General features: G+C 41.0%; 1 protein-coding gene across 2 annotated transcripts; it reads left to right on the top strand.

Moving 5' to 3' along the window:
• Positions 1-987: 987 nt before the first annotated feature.
• LOC103479057 (TSC22 domain family protein 2) lies at positions 988-27,604 on the top strand. 2 transcript variants are annotated; one of them, XM_008433266.2, is made up of 4 exons: positions 988-4,379; positions 13,406-13,480; positions 24,678-24,729; positions 25,711-27,604. In XM_008433266.2, the coding sequence occupies exons 1-4, from the start codon at positions 2,665-2,667 to the stop codon at positions 26,068-26,070; spliced, it is 2,202 nt and encodes a 733-aa protein (XP_008431488.1). In that variant the 5' UTR covers positions 988-2,664; the 3' UTR covers positions 26,071-27,604. The 2 variants fall into 2 exon arrangements, with proteins under 2 accessions (XP_008431488.1, XP_008431490.1); XM_008433268.2 differs by lacking the exon at positions 13,406-13,480 and having other exon boundaries at positions 989-4,379.

The raw sequence follows: 27,604 nt of genomic DNA on the forward strand, positions 1-27,604 counted from the left end.
TGTAGCTGTGCGCTGCTTTACCTGCTATCTGATCCTCCATATGTCTTTTTTACTGCAGTGAGCCTCGATGTAGCCAAACTCCGTCAAGTATGCCATTGTTTTTATGCCGTATTAGATTCGTCGTGTTGATGCATTTTGACGTGCTTCAATTTTCCGCTGCAACAAGCAAACTTCCCTATTCACTCAGTGCGTTATAGTTTCACATCGCTTAGGATTTGTTGCTGCGCGTTTGCGCAGAGTGAAGAAAATAGGAGACCAGCTGCACAGGCAGGCTGCGAAATGAGAAGCAGGTGATCGGTTTGTGTGATGGGCAACAAGAGACCGTGATCGGCGATCACCAATCATACACTTTTTCACGGAAATCGGCCGATTATGATCGGTGGCCGATCGATCGGCACATCTCTAATAATTTCCATCCGTAGTCTCAAAATACAAACACAAGATACAAACATTCATACAATTTCATACCTAAAAATAGAAAGTCAAGTAAAAACAAAGTATATGTAGTCAATTAAACCTATTTCAAGAGGTTAAAACATTAATGTTTTTTAATGTTTGTACAAATGTCAGTTTTTCTAGTAAATTGCGGTGAAAAACATGCTTATTTTTTAAGACACAAGTCAGACTGCATCTAAAATCAGTGTTACTGTACATACGGCGCCTGCAACTCTAAACTGAACAAATTAAAAGTGGTGTTTGCTTATGGAAAGTAAACCTTAAAACGGTGGTTGTAAGAGGTACTATACGAATGAACAACGGCTAATTGGGTGTCGCCATATTGGAATCTCAACTTCTCCGACTATTCTAACTAGAACACTGTTAACTCAGATGTAACATAATTCTCAGCTCCGAGTTCGGACTTATAAGGTAATGCACCATAAAAGTGCATGCTACACTTTTCAGATTTTAAGTTGAACCCAAATATTTACATACACCAAATAAAAAGACATACTGATTTTTCTCACTGTCTGAAGATAAATCAAACCTCTTGTTTTAGGTTAGTTAGAATTACACAAATTATTTCTATTTGCTAAATGCCAGAAAACTTGGTGTCTTCTGGGTGTGGCCTTAAATTACATCCACAGGTTTGCCTCCAATTAACTGAAATATGTCTATTAAGTTTGTGGAAGGAAATCAAAAAAGGTTTGACCCAGATCATACAGCTTTGATACTGATCAAATGTGTGTAAACAAGAACATCTAAAAAAAAAAAAGTTCTAAGTTTTCTTGCTTTTAGCAAATAGAAATAATTTTGGTAATTCTAACTAACCTAAAGTCTGCAATGGACTGCCGAAATGTCTCGCTGGAGATAGGCACCAGCATCGCCAACCCCACCACAGACAAGGATGGATGGATGGATGGATGGATGGATGGATGGATGGATGGATGGATGGATGGATGGATGGATGGATGGATCTAACCTAAAGTAAGAAAAGTAGGGTCTGATTTAACTTTAACTTGAACTCGCACAGTAAGAAAAAAGTATGTCTTCTTATTAGATATATGTAAATATCTCATTTCAACTGTACATCTGAAGAAAAAAAAAAGAAAGAAAAAAGAGAATAACGGGAAAAATTATATGCGGCATGTTGTGTGGGTCTATTAAATAAAATATGAATACGGTATAATTGTGGCAGAATGCGAAAAAGTTCTGGGTTGTGAAAACCTGTGTCACTGCACAGGAAAACATTCACATATTTTATGCTAATGTCTTTATGCATTAGATAGTTATAATAATAGATCTATAAATGCTTTAAATGATTAGTGCATGCAAAATATATTTAAAGTAAAGTAAGGTAAGAACTTGAGATTACCTCAGTCATATTCACTGTTTGCTAACACATATAAGTTGATTAGTCATTCGATAATAGCAATTTTTCCGACGGTTCTTGAAAGCAGCAGGAGGAGTGATTCACAAACTGGCCGTACGTAAACACTCCTGCGCTGAGCTCGCTGCTTACCCACGATGCAGCGCGGTTCCACACAACATAGCCATCTTGTCAGGAGAGAGGGAGGGGGCTGTCGGCGCTGTTAAGATTATCACTTGTTTCAAGCGGAACGTTTTGAGGTCTGTTCGCTCTTCCACTATAGATAGTAACAAAGTAAAGTGTTCTCGACGGACGTCTTGACGCCAGTGAAGTAGCTGAGACGTAGGTGCGCTTTCGTGAAGATGTCTCGTATACTTGTACCGACGTAGAGGGGGAGTGTGCGGCGGCAGCCACTTGGCTTGAATTGTTAGCTAGCTCACTGAGTGAAGGGCTGCGGGGCCTCCTTAGCTCAAAGTAGCTCCTGCAGCTGGGCAACACTCTGCGACAACGGCCGGCCGACGAGTGGACAGCCGGGGAAGTAGCAGGCCGGTCCGGGCTGACTTTAAATTCTGTACCAGTCGTCGTCCAAGCAGCTTTCGGCGGTGTCAGGACCCCTACTGCTGGACAAGGAGACGCGGAGTTTGGCGTTCAGCTTCATGAAACGCAACAGGAGACCGAGAGAGGAAGAGGATGGCGCAGATTCATCTTGATTACAGCTAAATAGGAAGAGGAAAACCAGACCCGAGTGTTGGAAATAAGACGGAAAGCTTCCACCAGCTCGCTTCTTTTTGAAGGGAGGAGCAAAAACAAACAAAAAAAAACCCAGCCATACGGGACCCGGAATCCGACTGGCCAACATGTCGAAGATGCCGGCCAAGAAGAAGAGCTGCTTTCAGATCACAAGCGTGACTCAGGCCCAGGTAGCGGCCGTGGGGGCCGCCGACGACACCGAGAGTCTAGACGACCCGGACGAGTCGAGAACTGAGGACATGTCGTCGGAAATATACGACGTGTCGCGAGCTGAGTACGAGCCCGCGTGCGAGAGGAGTTCCTCCGACGAAGCTCTGAATAACGTCGGAGAGGCGGAGGCGCCAGCAAACGCCCCTCAGGCCACTCCGCCGCCTGGGCCGGGAGGTAACACGACCGAACTGAGAAAGGTTGTAGGCTCCGGTTCGGTTCATGGCGGTCAGAACCAGCTGGGGATTACCCTGACACCTGGGTTACCCCCCATGACTCCGCCTGGAGGGGTCCAGCATCAGCTGCCTGCTATAGCCAGCCCCAGCGTGTCAGCCAACACCTCCCAGCCTGCTGCAGGGTCCAGCTCTGCCACCTCCACGGTGAGCTGCTCATCACGCTTCCGGGTCATCAAACTGGATCATGGTACCGGAGAACCGTTCCGGAGAGGCAGGTGGACATGTACAGAGTTCTACGAGAAGGACACGGGGACTGACAACATAAGACACGGCAGTGTAACCCTGGACCCTGCTGCAGAGAGGGACAGCGGGCTTGGACCTTCAGTGGGGTCCACAGTGTCCCCGGCTACTCACTCTGGTCCCGGTTTGGGGTCCATGGCGGAAGGGTCTCAATCTTCGCTACCGCCGCAGGTTCTACATCAGAGCTACAGCAGCCAGCAGCATGCAGGCAGCACTTCAGCCACACACACTTCCTTCTCCAGTGTGAAACCCGTAACCCTTCCTTCTCAGTCATCCATAGGAGGTCTTCAGCCTCATGCGGCTCAGAGCGTGCTTCCCGTCGGACAGAACGGTCTGCCCCACTCTGAGATCCACATACAAAAATCCCCAATGATGCCTCCTCCTTACGTGCCCCAGCAGTCGGTTCCCGGAGTCCACCTGATCACCAGCCAGTCGTCTGGACTGGCACAGCACCAGACAGAGTATTACCCGCAGCCTCAGCCTGCGTCCATACCTGCAGGACTTCCTGGGGGACAACAGGCTCTTCCGGTGTCGAGCCTCTCTGCTGCAACCGGCGGACACATCCCGACTCCAGCTTCTGGAGTGAGTCAGGCTGGAGATGTCGGCGCAGCGGTGGCGGGGGCTGTATCTGCCGGACCACCAGCGCCTCAGACTGTAGGGTTCGGAGTCCCCGTGGGGCCCATTTTGCTCCCGCTTCAGACTGCGAGTCAGTACGCCCCAGCCGTACAACCTCAGCCCATGGGCCACCCCGCGGCTACCGGTGTGCAAAACGTGCCTGCAGTTGGAGTGGGTTCCAGTGCACCCGCGGGCGCTGCCGCCGCCGTCGCCGCTGCTGCTGCTGCTGCCGCCGCTGTGCTCAGTGCCTCCAGTGCAACCATGCCAAATGCTACGACTTCCAGCTTGCCTCCTGGTTTGATAGCCCACGCCAAGACTCCAGGGATACTGGGGGTGCAGGGCCTCCCCGCCACCGGGTTTGGACAGGTGGAGGCAAGCGGAAGGAAGTCAGAGGGAGCGGCACAGTCTCCGGTTGTGTCTGGGAGGGACGTCGGGAAGCCCTTCATGCCTGAGACCCTGCAGCTCTCCACTCCTACTGTCACAAGCCTGTTTGGAATCCTACCTGTCGACGGGGAGGAGGACAGGTAACACATTCCTGCTTTCTTATGTGAAGTGTTTGCAGGTTCTCTCGAGTCCGACAGGATCGTCGACTGTGGCGTTTCTCCCCGTTAGAAACTCAGTTCAGGAACATAAGTTGGAATGAAATGTACCGTGCAGATCACAGGAAGCACTTGTTGCTCATTTATCTCATCAGGTGAAGGACCTGGTTTACCTTCACCTCAAATCGGATGGATGGGAGGGGAATGCAGTGGAGCGCAGGAAGAAAATGTTGGTTTCTAGTTTGGGCCAAAAGAAAAAAAAATGATAGAGAATCAACACTTGAGGCCAGTGCAAGGAACAAGTTGTTGAATATAGAAAACCTCTTGTTTACAACTCAGAGCCTCTCTGTGTGTGTATGGTAGTGTTTGAGTGTTGCAAGTGTAATGCATTTCTTTTTTTTTTTCTTCAGGGAAAAGGGCATCTAGACTAGTCACACACATAAGTTTGATTTGACAAAAACAGATGCACCGATTAGGTTGTTTTTCCCTGATTTGTACCGATAATTGGTTTTCCTCACAAGTATCAGTATTCTGAATCCAACAAGAAATGAAAGATTTACAAGACTATCCTCATCTGTTCCTTAAAACGCTACATGACGTTAGTTGATGCTTTTATAGAGGGACAAATGGTGGTAGTCCTTTGTTCTGATGCGTTTAATGCAGGGGTGCGACCCTCTGAAGGACTTTGGGCAGCCTAACCTCAGTTCTAGAATGGAGCAAATCTGGCCTGCTAGTACCGCTGGCTGATGCAAGGCAGACACCGTTTCATTCACCGCTAAATAACATCTTCAAAAAATATGAATAGATTCTTATGACTTTTTTAATGTGTTTTTTTTTTTTTTTGTATCTGCAATGATTTACTGGTCCACTTTCAACAGAAAATTTACGAAATTTTTTTATTATTGAACAGATGAAATAAAAAGAGGCACATTTTGTGGCCCCCTTGTGCGTTTAACTTCCTGATTTTTGCCAGTAAGTCCAGACGCCACTGATTTATTTTCACACTGCTGTGGAGCTGGCTTTAATCTCATTGTATATGTATACAGTGACAAACGATAAACTAATTAATTAAAAGGGGGGGAAAGTAGATTAGTTTTTGATGATCACCAATCAGAGCTGATAAAAGATTCGGTTCCTAGTCTTTCGATTGGTGCATCTTTAAAAAGAGCATTTCACTTCCTAAACCACTAAGAGCAAGAAGGAAAATGTAATGACTGCAAAATGAAAACCTATCAGAAATGTGGAGTGTAGATTATCCACCTGATCAAAGCAGGAGTGCACAAATGACAGCTACCTACCAATTATCTTAATCAAATTAGTTAAAAATGGGTGTTAAATTTTTTTTTAAAACGACATTTCATTCAAATACGTGAGACCTTTTTCGAGAGGAAACCCCGGGTTTAAGTGTTAATCTGCAACAAGTTGTGGAGTAAGCAGCCTGTTTTAGACAACATGAGCGCTTCCTGTTGTATAGAATAGTTTCACTCTGACGGACTTTTCTCTCTCAGTGCGCGTCGGTGTCACTTTTTCTTTTCGTCCGCCTAACAATTTATTGGTCCGGACATGCTGCTCTGACACAGGCAATCTCTTATCTTGAGGTTTGCAGTGTGTTGCCACGGCAATGCATGCCTGTTTAAAAAAAAAAAGAAAAAAAGGTGGACAGACTTCACAAATTGAACATGACCAAAGCCACTTTTTCTGTTTCTTAACACAGACCCCAGGATGATGTGTGTGTGTGTGTGTGTGTGTGTGTTTTTTGTCTGATGGCTTTAAGGCAGAGCTTAAAAAAAGAAAACGTAGCCCTCGTTGCCGTGACTTAGCTCACTGTTCCGGTAGCCTTGGGCTAATCGCGGCCTCCCTGTAAATGAGCTGCATGCCTGACCTTTTAATAAGCCAGTTCCTGCTCAGGAAAAATACTTTGGAATATAAACAAGCAAAGAGTGTTTGAGTTTGTGTTGCCACACTGGTGACAGCACGGTTTGCACTTTTACCTGAGCTTTTTAGTGCTTTTAAACAAACACAGTTAAGAACCAGAGACCCTTCTCTTTTTTTTCTTCTTTTTATCCTTTTATAACATATGTAAAGGTAAAGACTTCCGGCAGCAAACGCTTATGGGCGCCGCTGGCTTTTACTGTCTCCAGATACAAGCACACTCTCCTTCCTGAAGTAATCTCTCAGTTCTAAGCTGTAGTAGATGGCACACATAAGCGGAAATGATACAGTGACTGAAATCTCTCAGTGGTTTCCATTTACAGTCACACATAGGTGCCAGAATCTAGAGCAGGCAGGAAATGCAGCCTGTAGAGTCCTGGCAGTAACAGTTTTATTGTGTTTCACGTTGATGTGGGTAGTTTATTGAGCTTGGAACTAATTTTAAACTCTAATTAGTCTTTTTTTTTTCTCTTTTAAATCAATTATTTATTCTCATGTGGTGTCATGTGAGTTAACCAGTTTCCATTAGCGATCAAGATAATTCCTATTGAATTAACCTCATGATTTTATAAAGAAGCAAAACATGTATGCCTCAATTAATTGATATTTGAAACAAAGAAGCAACAATTATTCCTACTGATGCTAAATAACACAATTGACTATAGTTCCAAAGCTCCTATGTATATCATTGGTTTAATTTTGTTTTGCTATACTAAGCAAATGTATAATATGGTAATTTTTGGGAAAGCATTCTGATTAGGGGCAAAGCTATAATGAGTTAATTTCAATTAATTAGTCATAATTGATTCTTAAACAAGCTACAAATTTTAATGCAATTAATTATATTTAATTTTACATACATACAAAAGTTCAGACCGGAACCTTTGTATTCGAGTGTTTCTGGTACGCCTGTAAATCTGACGCACAAGCAACATCCGTAAATAAAGATGGACGACGAAGCCGTTTCTTTTGGAGGGATCATTTCTGTTTCAAATAACGATCTGATAGAACTCTGGAAAATACTGTTGTTGTGCTAAAAGCAGTTAGCCTGTCAGTAAAGATATTGAAGCCTAAAATAGCATCTCAGTGCTTAACATGTAGCAGCAGCTCAGATGATAATGTCAGCGTTCACAGTCCACATTTCTAAAATTAATAATCACGCTTTCTGAAACACTTGAAAGCTAAATGACTAGATTAGCATTTTACACCAATCTGATGGCTGAATAACAAAATTAATATCTTTGTTTTTGAGCTCATTTGTCTGTTTCTTTAATATTTTAGCCACAAAAAGTTTTTGAATTGAAAATGTTGCCTATTGTGTCAAGCTTAAAAACTCTCTCAGAATATTATATCTGCTACATTTATCAACTGATCACAAAAAATCTATGAAAATTCATTGCATATTTTAGTTTAACTAGTGGCAGTTCATGATTAAAATTTATATAATTTATAAATTTATAAATTATATAATTAAAATGTATATAATTTTAATAATAAAAATGTGTAAATTTTCATGATTTTGTGTTTGACCTATTAAGTTCGTCAATTCCAAGAACTTTAAAATCAACAAGTAGTAGCTGTGAACAATTTGGATTATGACGGACAAGAGCAAGTTCTGCCTGATGTTGTTGTAAACTGAATGTGTTTTGGTTTAGTTTTCATGCTCTGGTTCATCCCACCACACAGATCCAGATGAAGATAGATTTAAAAAGTCCAAGTTCTACTAAATCTGCAGCTGTACGCTCCATCCTCTACCCATCCAGCTTTAATGGGAAGAAAAAGTTCCCCATTTCTGTATCGTGTACAGCTGGTTTTCTGCCATGCAGCTTCATATTCAGAAGTGTTCAACTTCTCTCTGTCACGTTTTGCAAACCTGTGACGTCTCCCTTCAGTGCAAATGCTGCCTAAATGACCAAAAAGGGCAAGAAAGAAAACTTTCTGGATTAAAAGCATGTTGGCATAGCAACACTGACACATGTTCAGCTGTTTTTTTTTAGTTTTCCTTCTCTGCTCTCTTTCATCCAAACACAAGAGGGAGGGGAGAGTTGGTACCTCAGCAGCGCTTTCTGTGCTGCATTCACTTGTGCTCAGACAACTCAATGAAACACTAATTCAGACGGCATGTTTAGATTCCACAGCGCTGTTAAATGCGTACCCTTAAAAAAACAACAAAAACAGACCAGACCATTTTCGACTAATCTAAATTAAAATTTTGAAGTCCCACATTAAAGTTATTCTTTGAAGATTTTTTAAATTAGTGACCTACAAAAATATTTAATTTCTCTTTGGAAAGTAAATGTTTATCAAGACAAAAATAAATAAAAATTATTTTAAGAAATTTCTCACAATAAATGATAAACAATAGTATAAATGCCCACCCCTAGCTGTATGTCAATATAATAACCATATTTATCTATCTTGCTAGGATAAAGTGCAGCATTTTTTCTTTCAGTCGCATGCTAGGCAACGCGCAGCAGCAGGTGGAGGAGGGGCAGTTTCAGAGAAAACTATCCACTGCTGCTTTGATACGGCGGAAGGATTTTGAAGGCCTAGTGACTTAAAGCAGTTTGTGTTTTCTTCCTCGTGTCAATTTGTTTAAAGTTTGTTTATATTGAAATGTTATGGAACTGGTTTGCACTTCCTGTTTCTCCTCTGCAGTCTGAGGAAGACGAGACTGTAGCAGAGAAATGCGCTTTGGATAACGATGGATGTAACCGTAACGAAACCAGGTCATCAACGCTTTGTCTAAATCAGCTTCGATATCCATCTAATATTTAACATCAGCTAATTATTACACCGTGACCAGCAGCAGACCTTCTGGTTCTGTAACCAGGCTTTCATTGTGCTTGTGTCCAGACACATGTTTAGCTTGTAGGGGGGTCTCGTCTCCCATGCTGATAAGAGGAAGGGGCTCTTGTGACAGCCAGCTCGTATCATGTCTGCAGCAGTGCTCTTTCCACTGTGCCCCTATTCTCCTGATAACAGGGGGGTGTGTCGGCCATCTTGCTGTCTCGTTATGACGTGTTGTTTCTCTGTGATGTATTTGGGGAACATTGATGGTGATCAGTCAGAGGCCTTCCTGCTGCTGCTGCTAGTGAATATTGCTGAATGATAATCTTGTGCTCTGAATTGGTTTGCACATCTGGTATCAGAGACTATTTCAGTTCAGACGGCTGATTTCAGTGGTGAACTGTGAGCATGTTTTCAGCCAAACATCTAAAAATGCAAGACAAATGCAAAACTGTACTCTGCAGAAGCTAACGCTGAAATTAAAAATAGCAGTCCTACTGGTAATGAAATGGTTACTAATGATGGAATAATTTGTATATATTTATAACCGTTATAAAGAGAGGAACAGAAACGTGTAAAAATTAAAGAAAAAGTTATCTGAAGTGTAATACCGGCTGATGCCAGTCCGATACAGAAAAATGGTTCTGAATTGACTTAAAACGTTTTTCTTTTTGTTTTTTTAAACACAGACATTAATTTACTGAATCAAAGAAACCGAAACTGGAAAAAACAATAAGTGGACTGCCTTGGTTGAACACGTAAAAAATAAACTGCAACAAATTTTCTTTTAAATAGTTCAGAAAGAGCAATTACAAATAATAAATATAATAACTAATAAAGCATAATGTCGCTCGGAGCACAAAGCATAGAATTAGACCGAATAGATTTGCCCTTATGGATGGGGCATATTGTCACGACACCCAATCTAAAGTTTTTTTGTCGGTATCAGGACTGACTGAGATTCTGATATCGGATTGAAGCATCTTTAGTCTAATCTTTATCAGATGAGGTTTGGCAGGCAGGGATCGCGCTAGGCTACCCGTACCCACAGCTCTGAGCTGGGGGTCGCTAACGGTTCCTGTTCCTGGTCTCAGTGTTGCCGTGGAAGTGTGGGTGTCGCAGTGACACCAGGGCAGCGTGTGCAACTGTGTTTTTTCCTCCGTGGCCTCCACTCTTCCCTGCTACATCCTGTTTTCAGCTCTCCGCCTCCTATTCACTTGATATTCCTCAGCTCGCTCCCCGCTTCCACCACCGAGGCCCTCTGCTCACATCATATGACATTTGGTGGGCACATTTTATCTGGAGTTACCTCACAGAGAGGTTAGTGTGTGTGTGTGAACGCTCTCTGTGTAAACAAGGAGGATTTGACATGCTCTGTGGATCCTCTGAGCCGTTTCCTCAGAGAAAGATGTGTCGGTCTGGTCGGACCGATCCGGCTGGTCTGAAGGTCTGCCGACTCGGCTTCAGTCATCACCTCCACGCCCCGTATGACAGCCACTCAGTTCAAGGTTTAACTGGGGTGTGTTGTGTGCGCTAGATAAGTTAGATTCTCAGTAAAGTTGATGTTTGGGAAATAAAGTAATCAAATAATTAATAAAGATTACTCTCCAGTAGGAGTTGGAACTATGGACTTCAGCGTTTTATCATGATATTTTGAGGTACTATTGTGATAACAATGAGGATGATAAAAAAAAAACCCTATGAATTCCGTTTTTTTTTTTTTTTTTTTTTTTTAAATCTGACTGCATGACAGAATTCATAGTGCTCTTAGTGTTGCCAAATATGTTTAATCCTTTTTAGCTCAGTTGAGCAGATTATAGTGCATGCTTAAGCTGTGGGACTCCCATAGTCCATTTTGCCATACTATTGTAATAACAATAAAGATCATGATGAAAAAATGATTTATTACTTATGTTTTGGGTAACTGTATGACTGACTACGTGGCACAGCATTATAGCTCCACAAATATAACTATTTTTCTTGAAAAAAACATTTGAAATAAGCTTCTTCAAGACGGCAACACATTTTTTCCAGACAAGAAATTGTCCCAGAAGTTACTGCGATAAACGATCATTTTGATACGCTGAAAACTTTTTCCACTAGCTTTGGTAGAAAGACAAAACAATCGATAAATCATGGTAATGGAAATTGTTGAGCTCGTTTTAATTTGTCATGTGATGAACTGATTTATTGCTTATTGCGACAGTCCTAGTTAGAAGTGAGTCATTATGATTTGCTAAAGAGTGAAAGTCAGGTATCATGTTCTGATCGGTTGACATCAATCTTCAAACATTTGCCAAAAAACAGTTATATTGATTTGTTTCTAGGTCTGTGACTTGCTTTTGGGCATTTTTAAACAAATATTTATATATATATTACTTTTTTTCATATATGAGTTTTATCTACTTTAAACCATAAACTCTAAACTGAAAGAACGAAGAATGGAGTCTTTGTGCTTGTAAATATCTGCCAATATGCCTTTTCTTTTTCTTTATTTCTGTTTTGTTTTTCCTCCTTCCATCCTCCTCATTTCTGATATTAGGTCTTGGATTTTGCATTTTGGCACCGTTCGACGCAGGCTTTTCACAAAGAGCGGCTTTCATAAACGATATTGACATGTTGTGTTTCAGACTCACAAAGAGCAGCATTGAGAGGCGAGCGCTCGCTGCTTCAAAAACAGAAGAACGATGACTCGGGTTCTTAAGGAGGACTTTGAGTCATCTGATTTGGTGGATTTGGGCCGATAGCAGAGACGTACAGAGCTCTCTAAGTTTCAGCTGCGGAGGAGGGGAGTTCTCTCCGGAGGTGTGCGTCCGCCACACGTGTGGATGTGCGCAGGTTTTTTGTTTTTTTGTTGTTTTTTTTTGCTCCAATGCCCGCAAAGTGATTTTAAGCAGAGCTGTAGCAGAGAGCGAGAGTGTTTAGTCATGAGGTAATGTGACAGAGGCAGTTTGTGCCAGAGGTTTCTAGGAAAAAGCCTTGGCTGCGGTAATATTCACACACATGCTGTAGATCAACTCCATAGTCTGTGTGTGTGTGCGTGTGTGTGTGGAGGTGGGAAGGGAAAAGTTAGTTTTGTAAAAGACGACCAGGCTGAGTGTGCGTGTAAAATGAGTGCATGGGGGTCAACGGGGCAGGAGTGGGGGGGTTTCCTTCCCCACCCCCAACATCCATCCCTTGCTATGGAACACAGTGTCCTTGTAACCAACTAAAAGTAAATGTAGACGTGTTTAGTTCTGTAAAAAATATATATTTCTTCAGTGTTTTCTATTAGTTTCTGATGCAAACATAGTTTTTAAGAAAACAATGGAGTGTTTCTGTACAGTAAGGGGTGATGTCCCACTGTGAGCGTGTCAGAGAGCAGACATTTATTAATTTAAGACAAAATATTAAAAAAAAAAATAGGACAGGACAATGTGGCTGAAGAAACGTGTCGCAATATAACCGTTTCATATCAGTCGATATTGCTATTTATTGATTAGTTTTTGTCTTGAATATCTGAAATAATGCTAAACTGGTGGCGTGACCGTTCCTGTTTTATCCGCAGCTTTCACTCCATGCCGTTATTTATCTTTAAGCAAACTGTGATCTGTCACAATAACAAATTCTAAACCCTTTCCCCTGCCTACATCCCCCAGAGTGCCGTTCGGTTCTGGATCGGAGTTCAGAAAAAGGGATTCAGTTTTCAGTTTCCGTTGAGCCAGTCAATCTAAATATCAACCAATTCTGGACACCAGCCGACGATGCATCTCAGGTTAAAAGTCTAAACCAGATGTCGAAGGAATCGTTCCTTGTTCGTTCAGTTAGAAACATCCTGACATTTTGTCACGTCTGATTTTATTCTCAATGTCTGGTTTAAAAAGTGCAGAATATTTGATCGTATAAATATTTTTCATACCAAAATGTTTCCAGCTCCAATATTTGAAAGCGGTCTTGTTTCAAATTCTTAACATTTTCACATGTTAAGAACTTAACATGTGAAAATGATCCCCACCCCCCAATTAGCACAGCTTGTGCAACTCCAGTGAACCGGCTGGAGGAAGGAGTCCCATAAAGTTCAGCATCCATTCCTGCTTCATTCCACTTTAACATCACATTTTCTGATCGCCCTCAGTGTCACACTGACGATATTACACGGTTACCACAGCGACATTAGAGTAATGTAATGGGATTCAAAGTTGGTAAAAGCATTTCCAGAATCAGTTCGGTGTGTTTTCACTGTTTTCTCTCTCTCTTCACTGTTTCTCTTCTCTTCTCTCCTCTCTCTTCCTCGGATGTGGTTGACACAGGAACCCCTCCACGGCTTTCTACCAGGCCTTCCATGTTGGAAGCAGATTAAGAGACTCAAAGGCTCACAGCGATAGGTACAGTACCGAGCTGGATTGGACTGGGCCGGCCTGCCAGAGTGTAACAAAGCGCGTGCAGTGTTCAGCAGCAGTGAGCTTTGCTTTTTGACACGTGCATGGATTGAGTTTGGAAACAAAGCTTGGCAGCAGACGCAGTGCTGGCCGCCGGCCGTCTCAATAAGATCTGTCTCGCCCTGTTAATTCCCTGCAGTCGTTCTCCTGAGCTTCCTGTGACATCATATAACACCTTTGTCGCTCAAGGGATGATGAGGCGTTGCTTTCACAAGCTCTGCTAATGTTTCTATAGAGCTATCCACCAGGATAATTGCTCTCCTCTAGAGTTTCAAAGAAGAACAAAAGTACACGGAGTCCAGAGAGGCCAACTCAAATGGTCAGACAGGTACTCGGATTAAAAACCAGTTCAACCAGTCCTTATGGGGGGAATTTCACTTCTTTCTATTCATCTTTTAAACACCTGGAGGCAATTTGAGCAGCAGTAAGAGATCCTTAGTGGGCTTTATAAAAAAAAAAAAAAAAGTAATTCCCCTTGAAATATGTTTTGTTAGGATTCCCTGTCTAAAGCAGCACATAAATACGGAGCTGTCTACAAATTCTGGATATTGTTTGGGTAAAAATAAAACCTGAAAAGTAGTATTTATATTTTCCATTTTCTATATCATTAAGTTTTAAATTCATTTATGTCTAAAGCCTTAAAATGTTTCAAATTCATTCAAGAAAACATAAGTTGGCTTTAAACATGTTAATCACATGTCTTAAATTTTGTCGTGGCAAGACTATTTAGCCTTATATATATTATGTTGGTGTTTTCTCGTCTGACTTTTCTGTCGGGCAAAATTTTGAGTTTCACTCACCGCGTAGTGTGACTCAAGGTGATTCAGGTAACTAGCTGTTTATGGTAACTAGCTTTTTTACGTCTGCAAGTGTAAATTTATCAGAGTTCATCTTCGCCACTGACTCGCTTCTGTTGCCATAACGATACTACGTCCATTCTGTATTGAAAAGAAAACTTGTCATTGTGGGGTTTTTAGAAATCCTTAAATGTGAGTTTTGGTATATTTCAGAATTTTTGCCCCTTTCTCTTGAGAGTATCTCAAACTCAGATTAGCACAGATTCTCAACTGGATTTAAGTAGGGGTTCACCGATTGTCTTAAATTTGGGAGCTCAGCAATTGGCCGATGCATGAGTAGCTAATCTTATCCAACACCACAAAAGTCTGAAAATCAGCCACTACCCACCAGGTCACATCTGCACATTTGCTATTAGCAATGGTCACCCCTCTGCTACCAACTTTTCCCCCATGTTTAGCAACTTTCCAGACAAAAAAAAATCATGGTATCTACAAATTAGGCTATTTAAAGGCCATTGATTGGAAAGAAAAGTGCAATCAGTGCCGTTTTAGATTCAAGTCTGTATTTTGACTGGGCTGTTCCAACACACCGATATCTAGTTCTGACTGGCTCAGCAATTACAACTAGCTTGAGCTTCCCTGTCCCTGCTGATTAAAAATAATCCATGCAGCATGATACCTCCACCACCATGTTTCACCATGGCGATGTGGAGTGAGTTTTTGAATAAACATAGCATTTTGTATGTTGATCAGCATCTGACCAGAAGCAGCCTTGAACAAATAGCCTTGAAGCCATTTGTTCTCTAATGTAGCTTAACAAAACTCTGAGGCCAGAAACGGAACAACAGCGTTAGAAATCAGATTTGATCTTACACGTTCGGACTCTTGATCACCAGTTAGTTCCTGCGTGTTCCGGATTACCTCTTTGCTTACCTTCACAAAGTGTCATTAGCGGTATATTTAGGTTTCTAGTTGTAGCATGACACAAAATGTGTAAAATAGTGGTATGAATACATTTCCAGGTCCTGCACTTACAGTTTCAAAGATCCAAAAAGCGTTTGTGTTGTATCAAACTCAGCCTGACAAGGTTTTTAATGACCGTGGGCTCTAACAAGGGTTCATGTTAGCCACCAAACAGAATGAGGAGCGGCTTGGCTTGTTTTGTTCTTGTGAAGAAGGTAAACACATGTTCAGTTTTATAGTTATTTCAGAAAGTCAGACCTAAGAGGATGTCTTGTCTTGGTTCTGGGGCTTTAAGAGAAGCGGCTTCAGTTTGATTGGAGACAAAATGGATCTGCTGTCTTCACTGCTCTGCATATCCAACCAAAAAGAACCAAATATAGAGAGTGACTATGTTAGATTGGTTTCATTAGGTAGAGGTTGTGAAAAACCTGGCCGGTCTGCCAGTCAGTCAGTTTGCTTTTCGACTTTTCATTCTGTGGTATTCTCTCTGCATGCAGCTCACCCAAGATACATTTACTAGAAGCAGATGTTTTATGTTGATGTGTTTGTGCTCTGATTCCTGCTTTCTACTGACAAAACTCACCTTTGTGGTTTAATTAGACATCAACAAAACTGCATTTAAATCACTTCAGTTTAGTACTAGTCAGATAAAACTTGAGGAAATGTCCCGCACATTTTTTTCTTCTTTCATGGTTAATGTTTGTGGTAGTTCCAGTGCTCCCCACACTTACTGAATACAGGATTTGGCCCACGGACGATGTCCATATTGATGCCAAATTACATATAGAAGAGCTCTAAGTGATTGTCCCAAAAAGACAACACCACAAAAAGACTGTTTCCTCACTTCGTAACAATTGAGAACCAAAGGTAGTTTTCTGCAGGTTCACCAGACCATTGGCTGTCAACTCCCTACACAGACAAGCCGACATAATCTGCGGTCTCTTAGGTCTGCCAGGATGGGTCATAACTACTGTTTACCATCAAGACAGTTTGCATTGGTGTCTGCAGCATGTGTAGTGAAATTTGAGGAGGAAAGTCACATTTTGTGAGAAATCAGATTTTGCCTACAGCAGTTGGACCACAAGGTCAGTGTGTGGAGAACATGTGGAGCATGCTACCCAGATTGCCACACAAACAAGAGTTGGCGAAAACGGTGTGAATCTTATCGTAGGAGGCGATCAAAATGCTAGAACATATCCAGGGTAAATTCTTCAACCAGTGGCTATCCGTGAACTTTACTTTTAGTAAACTTCCACACCCACAGAGGGTCTCTGTGTACGCTCACTCCATACGCTATGAAACCAGAGTATTCCCGTTTGCTTATTTTTTTCCAGAAGATAACGCTAAAGTCGGTAGAAGAAATACGTTTATGGAGTTACAATCTATGCAATGAACTTGGCTGCTCAACCTGCAAATGCTGTTCAGTGTTTTTTATTGCCAAGAAGAAGCATTGCTGCAACAACTGATCAAACACTAATTTCCTCACTTTAGTGCTAAGTTGATGGTCATATCTGTGTGGTATTTGTAGCACCATAAAGTTGTAGTTCTAAATAAGGTTTAAAGTCCTTATGTGCTGTCTCAATGTTTTCAAGACTTCTTTGTTGCAATCAGAATAGTTTTTCACTGAAATCCGTTCTTCTGTTCCTTGATTGCTGTTTGAATGTTAAGAAAATGTCCAGCTGACAGTGTGGGAGGGCAATAGCGAGGGGCCCCTCTTTAAAGGAACTGAACTTTGCTGTGATGACATTTACAAGAATGGAAAAGAAACAGCTGAAAGCATAAGTGAGTGACAGGAAGTGAAACTGCTTTAAGAGGAATATACAGCTGACACACTGTCAGCAGCCAACTGAGGAACTGTACACTCCAAAACATAATCAATGCACGTCTCGCTTTTAATGGCTGCAGCTTTAGCGTGAAGCGGATCAGTGCCGTCTGTTTTAACTGAACCAGAACAAAACCGTGAGATGAAGCTGGTGGCCTCGTTACACGCATTTAGCTTTTCCTCTGCTTCTCTGAGCGGTTGGTGTTGTGGAGACGCCAATCGCCCGAGTCTGCTCGCGTTCCCATGGAAGCTGGGGATAACTAACGATGTGTTTGGGCCGGTGTGTTTTACAGATCTTTGTGTTGATGACCCCTCGTGTTGTTGACCTATAATTGTCCGGGGTTTTTTTTTTTTTTTTTTTTTTTTTTTAGCTCGGGCTTGTTTGGGGTCCGTTTCCAACATAACAAGATGAAGTCATGGAACAGGTTTAGTGAAATCTCAAAGAAGAGCACAGATCTAGCTTTCCTGAGCCATTTTTAGCACAATGGATATTCTAACTAGCAGGGGTTTTTTGTTGGGTTTTTTTGGTGATGCACCTTTTCCATTAGAATCTAACTACATAGTCAGCTGTTTAACGTTTATTAGAGACCAAGACATTGATCAGACTTTTTGCGCCAGTCAGCTTCGATTTTGTTTTCATGAACTATATTCAGTTTTTGATTTACCTCCTGTGTAAATCAAAACCTGAACGAATTGACCATTAAAATGTTTAAACTTTCAGTTATTTCTCTTAGCATAACTGAAAGTCAGCAAATACAGGAACTTACAAAAACAACTAAAAAAGTTTCCTTTACGAGACAGCTCATACTCGACTGACTTTATTTTGCAGACAGGAAAATGTAATGTGCACTATATTAATGTATTACACCAAGATAGTTATATCATTTTTTTATATTAAAAAATATTCTAATAATCCCGAAGGGAAATTAAAGTGTTGTCTCATATTAATTTAATAATTTAAAAGTAAATAAGTAGTAAAAAGTAAACATAAATAGCTAAAACGGAACTATTTACTTTTTAACTACAGAGTTAAAAAGTGAATTATTAGTACATACAATATAACTGTATATTTGACATTTATTTCAAATATACAGCTTGAAATGATATAAAATATAATTTTAAGCTGTATATTTCATAGGAAAAAAGCTCTTGTTGTTGTTTGGTAATAAACCAATTTATTTATTGTAGCTATAAAAGATACTTAGAAAGCCTTCCAGTGATTGAATATTCATAATTTACTCTAGAACCAAAGGCAATGTAATGGCATGTATGTGAGCAGTAGGTACCACACAGCTCCGCAGTTAAAAGGAGTTCAGATACAAAATGAATACAGAAGACATTTTAAACTGCCTCAGCATCTCATATTAGCGATTATCTCATTGGACATGTCTAACTTTACTCTCTGATTTTATTTGTTGTAGACAAAGTGGAGCGCTGACTGTAAGATAGCCAAAAGGCTCCCAACATTTCTCACTCCAAGGTGGACATGACAGAAAGATTTGGGTTTTAGGAAAGAATGAACAGCAACTTTATTTTAACTCATTCAACATCAAGCTATCTGCTGAATCCAACTTTCTTCCTTAGAAAACTGGTTAATTTATAGATGCTTTTCACACATTTTGTGTGAAAAGAAACAACATACTTTTGGCTCATTCACCATATGTTTCTGTATTTTTTTGTTTTTTAAGATGTTTTTTGTTTTTTGTTTTAGACGTTTTGGCAAGGTTCAACTCTCAGGAACCTAATGAAAATGGAAAAATTTCTGATACTTTAAACAGAAAGCTAATATCTGTTTTGAGTTCAAGTTAGAAAATGTAGTTGCTGTAACAGAAAATTTTATATTTTTTATACAATGTTACAAATCACTAATAACTGAAACTAATTAAACACCAAGACGTCTGTTGAGCTGCTAGCTTCCCACCAGTGGGAACTGGCGACCTCAGCTACTGCTGGTTATATTCAAAATGTCCCAATACATCCCAATTGTCCCCATTGAACAAGAGTGTGGTTACAATGCCAGCAGCTCAGCAACATTTACACACACTCACAGGTGTTTTGAGGATAGAAGAGAAAGGGGGGGAAATAACTCCTCATAGTTGCAGGTCTGCTCTTTTTTTATTTGTCGTGTGTGTTCACAGTGGTGTGTGCCATTTGTTCCATTCTTTCCATAAACGTCAATAGACGCTCTCTGAAGTGCTTTGAGGCAAACAGAAGTGCTGAGTTGTCTTCAGGCAAACAAATTTGTAGGAAGGTAGTTGTAAAGAGTGTGTCTCTTTACATCATCACTCTGCCCACGAATGGGCAGAGTGATGATAAGTAATTGCGTCTGTAACAATATGTCATTTTAGCCGATTGGGTTTTGTTACTTTTAGATGGGAAGAAAATAACTTGGCAAACTGGCATCTGCAACTTGAAAACAGGTACTGTGAGTTTTACCTGATCTTTTACAAGGAGGACACAACCAGCTCTGATGATGTGGAACTTTTCCTATAAATTACAAATGAAATGATCTTGAACTGACTCTCTCAGTGCAGAAAAAGTTTCAGTAAATGGTTTATAAACAGTCAACTACTTCCTATTTATTCCCCCTCAGTCTTGGGTTCTCACCACAAACCCACCAGCTCCAGGTCATTTGATTTCCTTATGCCTTGTTTGCTGAGATGAAGCTGTAAATAGAAACGTGATGTGACCCTCGGTAGTTTTACAACTCGATTCATTTGCATGACATTGCCACCCAAATTATGCTTTGAAGCTTGCTTGGTTGCAATTTTTGTACTTCCTCTTTATGTTCTCTGACGACTCATGGTGCATGCTTGTGTAAGAACGCGTTTGACGCAGCCGGTGGAAGTTGTCTGTCGACTGAAATGAGAAAAACACTCACACTATATTTAATTTGAATACCCTTTATTTATTCCAAATGAAAATTTATTTTTGTAACTCTTAATATCCAAGTATCTTCAAAGAGTCATTGAGACTGAAAATCTTTGGGCAAGAAGAATCTCCAGTAGCAGTCAGTCCTGCAGCAAGTCTCAAGAGGCCTCTGACTGAAGACTGTTGCTGTATGACGGTGTCATGACTGTCAGGACATGCTAACAGCTCCATATCCAAAAAGCAGAGATATTTTACAGGAATATGTCCAGAATGATACAAATAGGGTTGAAACAATTAACCGTGATTAATCAATTGTTGATTTGAAGTTCAGTCAATAGTTAATGGATTGCTAGACTGTCCAACCTAAAGAAGGCCATTTGTTGAAAAACAAAACAAAACAAAACAAAAAAAACACTCAGACCAGTAATTCATCCAAAACTGTATAAAAAATATGAAATGTTGCTTTTAAGGTAAAAACCACCATGTTTTACGCAGAACTCATAAACTCCTAAAAGAAAATGTTATGTTATTGCATTTGAGACAATAAAATATTTTATTTTAAAAAAGAAATTTGCATCCCTTAATGCATTTCTAATATTGTATATGAATAGTTAAATGGGCAAATAAAAAATCTGCACCATGTGCCATTTTTTTTATTCAATAAGTTGATCATCAGAATAATTGATAGAATTATCGATTGCTAAGATAATCATTCGTTGCAGTCTTAGAAATCAGTAGTTTTTGGCAAGCACTGCCAATTCATCTCATTTGCTTTTGCTGCTTCTCTTTACACATCAGCCTCTTATTAAGCTCCTCTGGAATTTGGGGTCATAGTTCAGGTATCTTTTGAGCTTCTGAGATGCTAGTCAAAAGGGAGGTTTCATAACTTGTAAACTCCATTTACAAGTTGTGAAACCTCCCAAGGCATGTTGGAAAAACCACACTACCTGTTCAAGCTGGCACTGTTTGAGTATATGTGTAATAAGCTGCGTTTCAATTACATTTAGTTCATTGCACAAATAGGAGTTACAAAAATAAATTTGCTCAATGGAAACACATCAATGTTGAAAAAACTCATTATTTTTGATTTTGCTACGTTGAGGTAGTTTTTCTGCCACATTGAAATAGATTTATTTACATCATGTGAGTCACATGATCAAAAGCGGATGTTACTGCTGGTGAAATGACAAAGATGGATAAAAACTTCATTCATCCCTTTGGGATTTACCCTCAGGGAAATTGTAGACAATTTCTCAGAAAAAAAGACAACAGAAAGTAGCAGGAGGAGGATGGTTTGTTTGGGGGGTTTTCAGATCGTGTACAGTCAGTCAGTAAAAAGTTGTGCATCAGTCAAACATGTCGAATCCGCAGCTCTTCTGTGAACAATTTCCCTAATGCACAGCACAGGTAGCCACTCCCTAATGTAAGATTGTCTGTCCAACGCCTGAATAAGACGCTGATGTCTCACCACTGATGGATGATGAGCAGTACTACCATGGATGAATTATTATTATTATTTCTCATGCAACTGTTTATATCCGACGCTGCCATGATTTTTAGTGACATTGCGTGAACAAGCTTATTGAGTGTGATTTTTAATTTCTGATTTAATGGAAACACGACAAGTGCAGAATATCAGCAGAATATATTCAATTATTTGCACTCATTTGCAATGGAAACGCATACATTGACAATATAGGGGGAAAAAGTTGAAGGGCTGTGAATGTACTGTATGCATCTCCTTTGGCCAGGTGAGGTTATGCAACACCATAACGTCAGGATCCCGCCTGCTGATCTCTGCTCTCGTCTCATCACCCGGGAAGGCTGACTGTAAAGCGCGTTGCCACAGCGGGAACCCTGCTGCTCTTAAACACATCAGCAGATCCGTCACAAATGACAACAATTTGATGGCCCCAGGAGATTCTCGGCCTTCTATACTTTGCTATCTCTAGTGGACTTTTATTGGCATTCCTGTTTAACTGCCAGTGTTGTATGGGAACCCGTATGCGGAGCTTGTAAATGTCAGCCGTGTTGATGTAGAGGTTTACAGAAGTATCTGTTGCACAATCAAGAGTAAGCTGAAACCCACATTAGCATTCTGTTTCATTTCAGCCCAGCCCATTAGCTTCAGAGGCTCAACTTTATACACTGCAGTACCAACACAGTCTCCTTTTGAGGGGACTGAGTTGAGGACAGATGGATTTCTGTACTGATTCCTCCCCCAAAAGCATAAAGAAATTTCTTCAGTCACTCGTGTGGTTTCCAGAAGCCTCTTCTCCTGCCTACCTGAAATAACTTCCAGTTGTTCTTGGAAGTTCTTTGATTACCAGATGGTGTCCTAATATGGCATTGATAAGATTTTGTTTCTCTGCTTGCATCAGCACAACTACTACATCTGCAGCTAAAGTCGCGAGCATCAACCCAAACCTTCAGGGTTTAACAAGAATCTGAGCCCACAAATCTTCTACGACTCCATAGGAACGATTGTTGTGTTATCGTTGTTTTCCGGTCACCATAGTTACAGATCCGTCACTGGCACAAGTCCCACTGACAGTACGCACTGGTGTTTCTAATTTTCCTCGTCTTCTAGTCCCTGATGTGATTAAAGGAGTTCTGCAGGAAAAGCTCCAGGGAAGACGGCTTCATTCTCTCTCTCTCTCTCTTTTTTTTTTTTTTTTCACTGTAGAAGTGAGATCATTGGGAGTTCTGGGAGGAGGAACCACAGCAGAAGATCTGTCGTAGTTTGGGTTATCTGTGAATGATTTTAGGACACCTAGATGAACGTCTAACCGCAAACACGAGAATGTTTGACTAAGCAAATGAAGTGTTGCTCAGATCTGATTGGAGAGTTATAAGAGACATTGGTTTGTTTGTGCCATTGTCTCTTCAAATTACAAATCAAGTTATGTCATTTCCAGAAGTAGGCAAATAGTGGACTGGTGTGAACCCTAACACACCGGGACAGTGCGGAGCAGTTGGGTGTACAGGGTGTGTTTTTTGTTTTCTGGACTGTCAGAAGCCACTGAAGCAACAAGGGTGGAACCCAGAGTCCATCAGCTCTTTATTTTATAGACTCAGAGGAAGAAAAAAAAATTCCATTAGGAAGGAAAAGTTTAGGAGAGCTCACTGTGCCTAAATTAAACGCACATTTTTCGCAGCTTTGGGTTATGAAACGGTTTGTTCTCGTGGTGGTGGTTGGGTGGGGGGATAATGTGGTCTATGGGGGGGGGGTGAATTGAGAATAAATTTATGTCTTGCAGCGATGGGCGTGTGTTGCAGAGTGGATCTCTCGTAGCGGGCGTTCAGGAGCCGCGGGAGGCCAGGTGGCTGGGCAGGCCATGTAGCTTAGTCGTATCTTAGGAACGAATCAGAGGGAAGGAGAGAATAAAATGAGTGACAGGGCGTCATGGCAGCAGAGGTATGGGAAGCATTCCTCCCCAGCACATCCCACTGATAACAATCAGCCGAGCGTTTCCGCCCGTCTCGCGCACACCAGCCAGACGGACTACGGAGGAACAGGACATCTTGTCCCCAGTAGGGGGTCGAGGGTAAGGTTGAGGGGCTGACGGGATGGGGACTGTACTACAAGGCATGCTGGGATTGAGCTTCACGTCTTACAAAAATATTGTGTTTCAGAAACTCATGAGAGTTTGTGGACAACAGTTTACAGATTGCTGCTGCAGTGGGGGACAGTTGGTTCAAGTCTGAGTGAGCTGGACACGAAGCTCTCTGTCGCCCTCTAGTGGAGAAAAGTAATTTTGCTCATACTTCAGTGTTTTTCAAAAAGGATTCGTATTTTGTCTCACTTTCACACACTTCAGTGTTTTATGTGACAAACCAACACAAGTTGTGAAATGGTAGGAGTTTAAATAAATCAAAATCATCCTGCTCATTTATACCTTGGATTATGAGTACAATATTTCTATTCTGATAACTGCACAATATCTTTATCTTGTGCAGTATATCATTACTATTATCGCTGTTATTGGTAATCTTGTTTTATATATTTTTATAACACTTTTGGAAGACATTTGTGTAAACCTGCATATCTCGATGCTGCAGTTACACACCTGAGTTTCCCCTCTGTGGGATAATAAATTTTATTCTATTTGTTTTCACGGCTCCCGAGTTAATTCTGTGTAGAATAAACTCAGTGAGATTACAGTAAACATTTTATTCCTATTTTCCTGTTTGTTCCCTACAATAATTGAGTATTCCTAATTAAGTGATTTCTTCTGCCGGTTTCTTTTACTGGATTTTATTTACCACGTTTTTCAGATAAAAGCCGTTCCTTCCACTTCCTTCCTTTTTATCATCTTTAAATATTGCCGGACATATCAGATGTTCCTCCTACAAAGTATTGTGCCATTATAACCAAGTTTGTTTTCTCCATTTTCTTCACTTCTGTGTTTCGTTCCTTTGTGTGATCAGCGCTGCCTCCAAAGGCCAGGACATGGCAGTGCCCAGAAAATCCCTGATTTTATTATGAAATTTTAACACTGATTCAATGTTTACCCTCTTTACTATGTTATAAAATAACTTTTTCCTTTATATACGCACTGACTGATGCTATCTACACTGCCTAGATCGATTTCTTGTATTGGGTGTTTTGTTGTCGTTTCAGGATAAAGGACCAACTTCTGAAGGGAAGCTAAAGCTGATCTAATTCCTTCTTTCTTTTTTCTTTCAGTGCCTCTGGAACCAACATTGTTGCCATTGATAATAAAATTGAACAGGCAATGGTAAGCTCACCAGTTATTTGTTCTCTAAGAAAATATTCTAATTAAAATCATCAGAATTTTAATTTATTTCTTTAATTCATTGCAAGAAGTGAAACTTCCAACTTATTTAGATTCATGCGAGAGAGTGAAATATAGATGAATTGTGGATTTTACAGCTTGCAAAGTCCTATTATTCAGTTTGTTAGAAAATGTAAATATTACATCAGAACAAATGAAACTGATTTTAATACAGAAATGTGGAGCTACTTTAAGTACTGTACTATTTGGTTGGGGCTCCTTTTGCGTGAATTACTGCATCAGTGCAGCGTGACATGGAGACAGTCGGTATGTGATTCTGCTGAGGTGGAATGAAAACTTTCATTGCTTTTGACTTTGGATTTTTTTTCTCCAAATGTCTTCCTTCCTGTCAACTTTCTCCTTAAATGCTTTTTCTGGGACTTCAATAATTATCTGCTGCACTACTGAGTCGGCATCGCTCCTCATGATTGTGTTCATCTTAACACCACATAGAGGTTTCTAAAAATGTTGCTTTTACTTTTAAAAAAGTAACACTTTTATTACCTTCTGAACAATAAAATTAATAGAATATTTAAATGAAATGAACAAAGTCGTCAGAAATTTCCAATATATAGAATCAAAACATGAATAGTCTTCCATGTTTGCCTTTATTATTAGGAACGCTTATTTTCCCAGCCTTTTTTTTTAAATTATTTTGTTCAAAAAAGAAAATGCTCAGCAACACTTTTTTCCTAACTTTTTTTTTTTTTTAAAGTAATACTCCAATTCTTAAACAGAATTTTGGGTTGACATTAGCAATCAGTCGCTAAAATGAACAAATAATTGAATCTATGATTCAATTAAGTTTTAGATTTTCTATTAAATAATTGAAATAAACCAACTTTTAATAAAATCATGTAATTTCCGTGCTGTGCCGTAATTGGCCTGTTGACCCACCTGCTCCTTTCCGTGTGTTTTGTGCAGGACCTGGTGAAAAGCCATCTGATGTATGCAGTGCGTGAGGAGGTGGAGGTGTTAAAGGAGCAGATCAAGGAGCTGTTTGAGAGGAACTCTGTGCTGGAGCGGGAGAACGCCGTGCTCAAGTCTCTGGCTAACAGCGAGCAGCTGTCTCAGCTAACGGCTCAGACCGGCGGCGCCTCGGCCGTCGCTGTCGCTGCCACTGCAGCCGCCACCGCCGCCACCCCCGGGTCCACCTCCGCCCCCAGCCTCCAGCAGCTCCACCCCAAACCCCAGCAGCTCCAGCCTCAGCAGCCCCAGCCTCAGCAGCCCCAGACTCAGCTCGACGCTGGCCAACAACCGCAGCCCAACGTCACCTCCGCTTGAAGTGCGTCTGCCCTGCTTCGCACAGGGCAGAAACAAAGTATCTCCTTGTACAACTTAATATAATTAGTATATGTGAAATTAAAACGAAAGAAACTGTCTTTAGCCACCAGCTTGACCACAAAGTACAGTGCTTATGTGTGTGTGTGTGTGCGCGCGCAAGCACGCGCGTGTGTGTACGTGTGTTAGCACGCTAGCAAGCGAGACTGTGAACTGGTTTTGAAATGTATGCGCGTGTCTGTACTGTGGGCCTTTCCAGTGTTAATGCAATCATCAAAGGGTGTGTGTGTTTGAGACGGAGAGAGAGAGAGAGGCGCTAACCGGAAGTGTGAGAGGGGCTCGTGGCAAGCAGGCTGGAGCGGCTTCAGAACCAACCCAAACAGCACCGCCTGACCTGAAACGCACTCAAAGGGGTTCACCGGCGAAAAAGAGACAGACAGGAAGTAGAAAAAAGTGCTTATTTTTTTAAACGAGACAGAGTCGGGAGAGGTTAGCTGCTCAATGTCAGGATCCAAGAACTGGGAGAGTCTTTATTTTGTTTCTGTCGGAGCGCCGACACTGCTGCCGTCACCTTGCATCAAGTCCAACTTTCGCATCAGTCCTCCTGAGTTCTACTGTTGTTAGTGTTTATTTATTACAGGGCTGCTATTTCCACAAAATGAACAATTCCACGAAACCTGTTAAATAGTAGCCCGGTGACTCTTTTTCTTCTTCTTCTATTGTTTTACAGTGTTTAAACAGCTCAGCCTCTTCCCAGGCTGCCCTCTGTGAAGACAAATAAAATGTAGGCAAAATAAAATGAAAATTCTGACAAATGTTTAACACTAACTCAGATATCACGCTGCAATTGCCAATTCATAGCTTGAGCTCAATTGAATGTACATTTTTGTATAGTATAAAGTATTATTCGCCTTGATGGGCGACAGCACCTGTCGACGTCAGATGTTAATATAAGCCAGCAAAGGGGGGAGGAGTTGAAGAAAACCCACTTATTTGATCTTAAAGTGAATTTAAGAGTATTACCATGCCCCCCCTCTTTACTTTCAGTTTTAGCTCCACTGGTTTTCCTGTGGGAAGTGGGGCCAACGGAGGGAGGGAGGGGGAAGAAGCTGTGAAATCATCCAACATACTTCAACTTACGTCAACCAAAGATTAAAAGCTGTGTAAATCGATTTCTTTTGAGATGCACACGATTTTTTTTTTTTACTTCCTCCGACACAAAAATAGTTTCGTTGCTGTTCAGCATGTTCTGCATGATCTGTAACCTTCAAACCACTTTCTTACCTCATTTTTATTCAGCACTCTTGTAAGATAGTCTGAACAGTGTAAATGATTTGGGGGGGGGTGAGGGGAGGGGGTTTCTGTTGCCGAGCAGCGAGTTGAAAATAAAACCTAGTGTTGCCGACACTAGTCGCAGACAAAATGAAGTGAGCCATGTTTTTGTTCAGTTAAATGGTGTTTGAATTTCATATGCCAATAGTTTTGTTACTTTGCAAAATTTTATTGTATTTAAATAAAAGCAATATTCCGATTCCAA

This window comes from Poecilia reticulata, linkage group LG17, assembly GCF_000633615.1.
Source record: "Poecilia reticulata strain Guanapo linkage group LG17, Guppy_female_1.0+MT, whole genome shotgun sequence".
Lineage (NCBI taxonomy): Eukaryota > Metazoa > Chordata > Actinopteri > Cyprinodontiformes > Poeciliidae > Poecilia > Poecilia reticulata.